Here is a 9,429-nt window from a genome sequence, read left to right as displayed (position 1 = left end):
CTCAGTATAATCATCGTCATGATCATCATAATAATGATCATCAGTATGATCATCCTCAGTGTGATCATCATCATGATCATCATCATCATGATCATTAGTATGATCATCATCATCATGATCCTCAGTATGATCATCATTAGTATGATCATCAACAGTATGATCATGGTCATGATCATGAACAGTATGAACATCATCATCATCATATTTAAAATCATTAGTATGATCATCGTCAGTATGATCATCATCATCATGATCATTAGTATGATCATAATCTGTTCATCATTAAAATGTTCATCATCAAGTTCATCATTAGTATGATCATCAACATTATAATCATCGTCATGTTCATTATAATTATGATCATCAGTATGATCATCCTCAGTATGATCATCATCATGATCATCATCATCATGATCATTAGTATGATCATCATCATCATGATCCTCAGTATGATCATCATTAGTATGATCATCAACAGTATGATCATCATCATGATCATGAACAGTATGAACATCATCATCATCATCATATTTAAAATCATCAGTATGATCATCGTCAGTATGATCATCATCATCATGATCATTAGTATGATCATCATCTTGTTCATCATTAGTATGTTCATCATCAAGTTCATCATTAGTATGATTATCAACATTATGATCATCGTCATGTTCATTATAATTATGATCATCAGTATGAACATCCTCAGTATGATCATCCTCAGTATGAGCATCATCATGATCATCATCATCATGATCAACAGTATTATCATCGTCATGATCATCAACAGTATGAAGATCGTCATCATCATCATACTTAAAATCATCAGTATGATCATCGTCAGTATGATCATCATCATGATCATCATCATCATGATCATTAGTATGATCGTCATCTGTTCATCATTAGTATGTTCATCATCAAGTTCATCATTAGTATAATCATCAACATTATAATCATAGTCATGTTCATCACAATTATGATCATCAGTATGATAATCCTCAGTACGATCATCATCATGATCATCAGTATGATCATCATCTTGTTCATCATTAGTATGTTCATCATCAAGTTCATCATTAATATGATCTTTAACATTATGATCATCAGTATGATCATCCTCAGTATGATCATCATCATGATCATCATCATGATCATCATCATCATCATAATTATGATCATCAGTATGATCATCCTCAGTATGATCATCATCATGATTATCATCATCATCATGATCAACAGTATTATCTTCAACATGATCATCATAATTATGATCATCAGTATGATCATCCTCAGTATGATCATCATTATGATCATCATCATCATCATCATCAGTATGATCATCATCTTGTTCATCATTAGTATTTTCATCATCAAGTTCATCATTAGTATGATCATCATAATTATGATCATCAGTATGATCATCTTCAGTATGATCATCATCATGATCATCATCATGATTATCATCATCATGATCATCAGTATTATCATCGTCATGATCATCATAATTATGATCATGATGATGATCATACTAATGATGAACAGTTTTATCATCGTCATGATCATCATAATTATGATCATGATGATGATCATACTAATGATGAACAGTATTATCATCGTCATGATCATCATAATTATGATCATGATGATGATCATACTAATGATGAACATGGTGATGAACATACTAAAGATGATCATGATGATGATCATACTAATGATAATGATCATGGTGATGATCATGGTCAAGGTGATAATTATCATGATGATCATATTGCTAATGATAATGATCAGAATTTTGATGATCATAAGGATGCTAATCAGAAGGATGATCGTACTAATTGTGATTATAATGCTGATGATCATAAATTTGGTAATGATTATGATTATGTTTATGTTGATGATGATCATAATGAAAATGATCATAATGATGATGATCATGTTCAGGGTGATAATTATCTTGATAATAATGGTCATGATGATGTTCATAATGCTAATGGTTATAATGATTATGATCATAATGATGATGATCCTAATGATGATCATAATGATCCTGATCATAATGATGATCATGGTCAAGGATATATCATTATGGTCAAGGTGATGATTATCATGATGATGATCGTAAGAATGATCATACTAATTGTTATTATAATGATGATTATAATGATGATCAGGATGATGATCATGATATAGATCATGATGATGATGATCAAAATTCTAATGATTATAATGATGATGATCATAAATATGATCATCATGAGGATGATTGGGTTGGTGATCATACTAATTGTGATCACAAGGATGATGATCATGATTATAATGATTATAAATATGATGATCAGCATGATGATTATCATGATGATGATCATGGTTAAGGTGATAACAATCTTTGATGATTATAACAGTAGAAATCATAAATCATTCAATTAAAAATAGACTACACGAAAAAAAACAAAAGTCTAACAATTGCAGAGTGGTATTAACTAGAATAAGATTTGTTTTTTCACAAACATAAAACAAAATAAAAAATTGACATAAAAATGTTATAATTAAAGTTGATAAAATTTAAATAAGTAAAATAAAAGTAAAAATTATATATTTTAATTATTAAGAGCTAGAAAATGTTTCAAAACTATAGACCTAAAAATACCAATAGTTTCTTCATTAGTATTAGACAAGGAAGAGAGTTCCATAAAGTTATAGCAGCAACAACAAAAGAATTCTTATATTTTTCAGTTCGACAGAAAGTTGCCCTTAATTTATTAGGACACTTTATTTCTCTCGAAATAATTTTGCTTCTAAAGGTAAATTTTTCACACAAATAAAGAGGCTTCTTTGTATTTAAAGTTACATATACGTTAAACATTCAATAAATATCAGACGTCTGCTTTTGACACTTAACCATCGCAGTCTTTCACGATAAGGAGAAATATGCTCATCTTCCCTTAGATTAAAAATAAATCTTACGCAAAAATTGAGAAGTTTCTCCAGCTTTTATTATTAAGTTCTTCCGTTAGATCATAATAAACAGCACAACAATAGTCAAAATGAGGTAAGGTCATAGAAGAGACAAGTTGGATTTTCAATTTAATAGTAAGAGCTCTTCTATTTAATTTAAATTGATTTAATGTTGCATAAACATTTCTACAAATTAGACCAACATATTTCTTTCAAGAAAGAGTTGAATTAATAGTAACTCTGAGGTTTTTAACTGATTGTACATAAAGAATAACTATGTTGTTTATCTTAATAGAAGGAGTCTTCTTTAGATCCAAGTTATTTATGTTCCAAGATGAACCAATAATAATCATTAAATAACTTTTATTAAGATTTATTTTAAGCTTATTTGACTCCGCCCAATTAAAAACAGCTTTAACATCCTCATTAATGAGTGCTAAATTTTTATCCAATTCATCAAGACTAGAGTGTACGAAAATTTGCAAATCATCAGCATAATACATATGCTTAGTATGCTAAAGAACATTGTAACGATTATTGAAATATTTAATTAAAAACAAAAGTGACAACAAAGTCCATATTCAGCACATAACACACCACAAAAGAGCAATATTTTAAATATACACTACCGTCCGAAATTGTGCGAACTCTGCTTTTTCAACAACTATAAAACTGTTCAAATCTTCAAAAATATTACAACTAAAATTTTTTCCTCTTTATTTTATTAAAGCTAATAAAAGTCTGAAAGAAATGACACCTTGACAAAGAGAATATGTTAATTTTTCAATTAGATATCTAAGAAAAACTCAATTTTCAATGTTTTTACTATTTTTTTTATTTCTCTGGCAAAAATTAATATTTTTAAACGTTCTTAGGCTCATTGAAATCGTATTTTGTTATGCAATTCAAATTATATAAAACAATTCATGTACACATTCTTCCCTAGCGTATGCAAACCGTGAAAGTTGGCTCATAAAATGTCAAAAAATTGTGATTAATATTTATATGACAAAAAATGATCAGTAAAATGTATAAATCTTAAATTTACTTACATAAATCAGAGAAGTTTAGAATGATATATTTACTTGATTTTTAAACATTATATTTTATTGTAGAATTAAATTTAAATTTTTTGACATTTTATGAGCCAACTTTCACGGTTTGCATACGCTAGGGAAGAATGTGTACATGAATTGTTTTATATAATTTGAATTGCATAACAAAATACGATTTCAATGAGCCTAAGAACGTTTAAAAATATTAATTTTTGCCAGAGAAATAAAAAAAATAGTAAAAACATTGAAAATTGGGTTTTTCTTAGATATCTAATTGAAAAATTAACATATTCTCTTTGTCAAGGTGTCATTTCTTTCAGACTTTTATTAGCTTTAATAAAATAAAGAGGAAAAAATTTTAGTTTTAATATTTTTGAAGATTTGAACAGTTTTATTGTTGTTGAAAAAGCAGAGTTCGCACAATTTCGGACGGTAGTGTAAAAGCAAATTTTCAAGACCCTTTAAACACACGCCCGCTTTGTTCTGTTATGCTTTTATTAAGTTATCATAAATATGATGATGATCATACTGATGATGATGATTATAATGATGATGATCATGATGATCATCTTAATGCTAATGATCATAAAGATGATGATGATCATAAATATGATGATGATCATGATGATCATGATAATAATGGTCATGAAAATGATAATTATGAAGATAATGGTTATGATGATATTGATCATGTTTATGGTGATCATGATGATGATCATGATAAAGATCATGATGATAATGATCATAATGGTAATGATCATAATGGTGATGATCATGATCATAAATATAATCATCATGTTTATGGTGATCATGATGATGATGGTTATGATAATGATAATCATGATGATGTTACATCCCGAGCAAAAGGCGAGGTTAAATTAAATTTTTTATTATTAAATATATTTTTTAAAATTTGGAGGAATGGTAGGCTGATTACAGTCAAGTTGGTAAGGCTTGACCATTTATTTTTATGTGAGAACGTTTGTTCCTATCGATCCTATGGGGGTCGTCTTTAAATAATTTACTTTATAATAATTGCCTTTCCACTTATAATTGTTAATTTAAATATGAATAGATAAATAAAGGTAAATTTAGGTAAATGAGAAATTAAAAAAGAATTTTATTAATTTAAACTTTGTATAATTTATTAATATAAATGAATTGAACTCAACATATTACAATGGTGTTTTAGTGTAAAAATGTTGTTATAAAGAAAATTGTTTTTTTAAAAATATAGTACTTACAATAACCTCTGTTCAGAGGGCAGAAATGAATATAAAACAAGTTGGCACTTGTCAGCGACGCTATGAGTTTTTACAGCTCCTTAAAAGGAACAGTTGGGACTTCGTCACAGTTTTTTAGTTCGTAAACTACGAAATGCACACACGTCACGTTTGCATAATCGATAAATTGATAATACACTAATACGACGATTTATTTTAAAATTCAATAAATGACAAGCTCACAAATCTGGCGATGATGATTACTTGCTCAAAAACCGAACAACGAGTAAACATATACTGTTTGAGATGCAAGAGTTACAGTCGTAAAATTTTCAAAATAACCGAAGGGTCAAGCTTCACGATGGTGATTTTACTTTAAGAAATAAATTATAGAATGATGCCAGAGCAACTGACGATTGACAATGGATTTGCATGGGTTTTTATACTAGAAAATCACCCTCAGTGGGAGTAAATAAATTCAAAGATCACCCCATCTCCATCTTGACTTTTAGATTTTCATAGAACTGTAACAATTCTTAGAGCTTAGATGAACACCTGCATCCTGTATCGCTATTACATTGTCTACAAGCATCTCACAATATTGCCACGCTAGAATACTGTGCTTGCGCCTCGCTGACGCTTACATGAGTCATAAATCCACTCGCTGATACTGAGTAATGTGCGTAGTAGTGTCAAATGCCTTAGGTTTAATTTCTAGAAATTGCCTACCAGGCTTTCGATATTCAAGTCAAAGGTCAGCCTATGCGATTCGATACAAGTGAGAAGTAGAACATCGCATAAGACTTTATACTTTGTGCAGCTGCAAAAACAATTCCTAAGAATTAGCTGAAGCATTGCGTGGGATTCAAATTAGAAAAATTTTGTATTTTGAACATTATTCATATTTTTGAATAATGGCATTTTAAATGCTTTAAGTGTAAAAATGTGTAAGATTTATTATTTTAAAGTAATAGATAACTGAATTTTAAATACAATAGCAAAAAGAATTAATTAATTTTGAAGAATTGGGGCGAAAACTAGTGTAGATAGTTTTCGCTCTTGTTTAACAACCACACGCGTTTCCTCAGCATAGCCCTTCTGTAGCGAGAGGTCACCTTCGGTGATGCATCTACTCGCTATATCTATATTCACATATCCATGTCTATACGCACTATATCTATATATATCGCTGGCTTGCGACGAATCATAACATGCAGGCAGAGATATGCATATATATAGATATAGTCGCGCGTATATGAATATGAATCAATGCTTATCGGAGACGCGGAAAATGACCCATGGGGGTTGGCTTTTAGAGTAGTATCTAAGAAACTAGTTTCGCGGCAAAAAACCCCCGGTCTGGACAATCCGATTCGGATCTGAAAAATCATACGTGCTTTGTTCTCCCATGTGGAATCTGGCCCCCGAGAGGACTATACTCACTGTGTAGTACAGTGGGAAGAACTCTTCACACTTGAAGAGCTTAAAAAGGTGCGGCAAAGATGTTGAAAAATGGCAAAGCGCCAGGTAATGATGGAATACCCAACGAGATTCTTAAAGAAGTTATCGCTCTGTATCCGGAGCTACTTCTCGACGTCTTTAATACATGTCTGGAGTGTAGAAGGTTTTTCAGTGACTGGAAAGCACAGAAGTTGATCCTTTTTAGGAAGGGGGATAAACCTCTAGATAAAGTCTCATCGTTTAGACCAAGTTGTTTATTGGATACGATGGGTAAACTTCTAGAGGGAATGATTCTGGAGAGACTACAGAGAATCCTGGTAGGCAAAAGTAGCTTATCCGAAAACCAGTTTGGCTTTAGAAAGGGCCGGTCCACAGTAGACGCGATTTTTGCGGTTGTTAGCGGCAAATAAAGTCAAATCAGGGAAGAAGAAGGGATTTTGCGCACTCGTAGCCATAGACATACGAAACACGTTCAATTCCGCGAGATGGGAAATTAGTATCGAGGCGATGAAACGTAAAGGGGTGCCAACCTATCTGTTGCGAATGATAGATGACTATCTTAGCGATAGATGGGTTGTGTACGAGAGCGATGCATGTCATATCAAAGAAGAGATGACATGCGGAGCTCCCCAAGGATCGAAAGTAGGTCCAACCATAAAGAACGTCATGTATGACAGTTTCCTGAGGTTGGACTTACTGGAAGATACGTTTCTGACCGGGTTCGCGGATGACGTGCTTTTAGTGTGCTGTGCGGACAAGATAAATCTTTTACAGATAAAACTCGATGATAGTCTGCGACGAATAGTGTTTTTGTTGGACCGACATGCCCTGAAAATGGCTGTCGAAAAAACCGAGGCTCTGCTCGTCACAGACCGGAGAGACTTCCGATTCCCGCGGTTGGAAATTGGAGGATCTGTAGTTTCATGGGGGACAAAACTGAAGTACCTGGGAGTGACGTTGGACAAACGTTTGAGTTTCGGCAAACATATTAACATCTCGTCACTCCAAGCCACCGAATGCATGGGAAACCTTTCGAGGATGATGCCCAATATCGGTGGCCCCAGGGAAAAGAAACGTAGACTAGTGGCGACTGTGGTTCAATCAAAGCAGCTTTATGCTGCCCCTGTTTGGGCTTCGGCCCTAAAGTTCCACAGCATCTCTGACAGGCTCCTCGCGGTCCAGAGAGACCCGGCACGGAGAATTGTGTCAGCCTTCAGAACGGTGTCTACTTGCGCTGTTCTGGTACTCGCTGGATTACCGCCAATGGATTTATTGGCGATGGAAAGGAAGGAAATCTTCCATCTTAACAAAGATCTGGCGGGTACTTCAGAGCATAGCGATAGACGGGATGGGATGGGGAGTCTAAAGGTAGGTTGACCTACCGCTTGATTCCCCTCCTCGCCACATGGTTAGATAGGAAACACGGTGAAGTTGGCTACTACCTTACACAAGCGTTGTCAGGTCATGGTTGTTTCGGACAGTATTTTTATCGATTTAAAATAGAAGCAGAAGCGAGATGTGTGTATTGCAACGGTTCGGGTGTCGACGAAGCAATAAACACTGACGACGCGGAGCAAACGCTCTTTTTCTGCGGGCACTGGCGTGAACTCAGGCAAGCCATGTTCTCGGCTGTGGGCACTGAAGTCACACCCGAGAACATGGTTTCTATTATGTTGCAGAGATCGGACTGTTGTAGGAGCGTCGAGTCCTTCATTACAACTGTAATGAGGACGAAGGAGGACGACAGAAGGAGGTTAAAGTCTCAAAAAGGGTGTGGTTTTTAGTGGGTCCACCAGAACAAGAGCGGTCATCCCTACATAACCTGAGAGTACGGGCTCCATGATCATCATCAACATCTTGATCCCAATCATGATCACCATCAAGATCATCATTATGAACATGATGATTATGATCGTAATGATAAAAATACTACTAATGATGATCATGAAAATTATCATGATGATGATTATACTAATGATGATCGTAATTCATAATCATGTTAATGATGATGATGGTCATGATCAACTTGATAATTATCATGATAATTATTGTCATGATGATGATCATAATGATGATAATGATGATCGTGACAAGATGTTTATGATGATCATAATAAGGGGCCGTGTACAAATTACGTAAGGTCAATTTTAAACATTTTAAACCCCCCCTCCCCCCATGTAAGGTTAAGTAAGATTTTGTTAGCCTCCCCCCCCCTTTCTTACGTAAGGTTTAAAGAAAATATAGGTCAAAAATTAAAGTTATGTATTACACGTTTTATTCTTAATGTTAATAAATTTTTTTAATTATATTTAAAACAAAGTTAACATAGTTAAACAGTCATTACTGTAGAGAACAAAATACATTTTTCAACATTATTAGATCATATATTATTGTAGAAGTTTACCGGCAGAACTGCCCGCAAGTTTCAAGAAATTTTTTAATATATGGCCTTACGTAAGAAAATCTTCGCACCTACCCTCCCCCCACGTAAGAGTCCGTAAGGATTTCATACACCCCCTCCCCCCCCCTGTGGCCCTTACGTAATTTGTACACGGCCCCTAATGTTGATCATTGTCAAGGTGATGATTATCATGATGATTGTCATGATGATGATCATAATGCTAATGATTATAATGATGATGATCATCAATGTGATCATCATGAGGATGCCCATACTAATGATGATCATGCTGATGCTCATACTAATGATGATCATGATGATAATCATGATG

General features: G+C 33.4%; 1 protein-coding gene across 1 annotated transcript; it reads left to right on the top strand.

Moving 5' to 3' along the window:
- The first annotated feature begins 1,726 nt into the window (after positions 1 to 1,726).
- LOC127285556 (prostatic spermine-binding protein-like) lies at positions 1,727 to 6,025 on the top strand. The gene is made up of 5 exons (XM_051311648.1): positions 1,727 to 1,747; positions 1,792 to 2,121; positions 2,262 to 2,370; positions 4,605 to 4,885; positions 5,969 to 6,025. Exons 1-5 carry the CDS (start codon positions 1,727 to 1,729, stop codon positions 6,023 to 6,025), a joined length of 798 nt encoding a protein of 265 aa, XP_051167605.1.
- Positions 6,026 to 9,429: the final 3,404 nt, after the last annotated feature.

Source organism: Leptopilina boulardi, unplaced genomic scaffold, assembly GCF_019393585.1.
Source record: "Leptopilina boulardi isolate dan_hultmark-lab unplaced genomic scaffold, ZJU_Lbou_2.1 LbouV2_334, whole genome shotgun sequence".
In the NCBI taxonomy this organism is placed as follows: Eukaryota; Metazoa; Arthropoda; class Insecta; order Hymenoptera; family Figitidae; genus Leptopilina; species Leptopilina boulardi.
The sequence above is the reverse complement of the archived record's forward strand: the minus strand, read 5'-3'. Positions and strand labels throughout refer to the sequence as shown.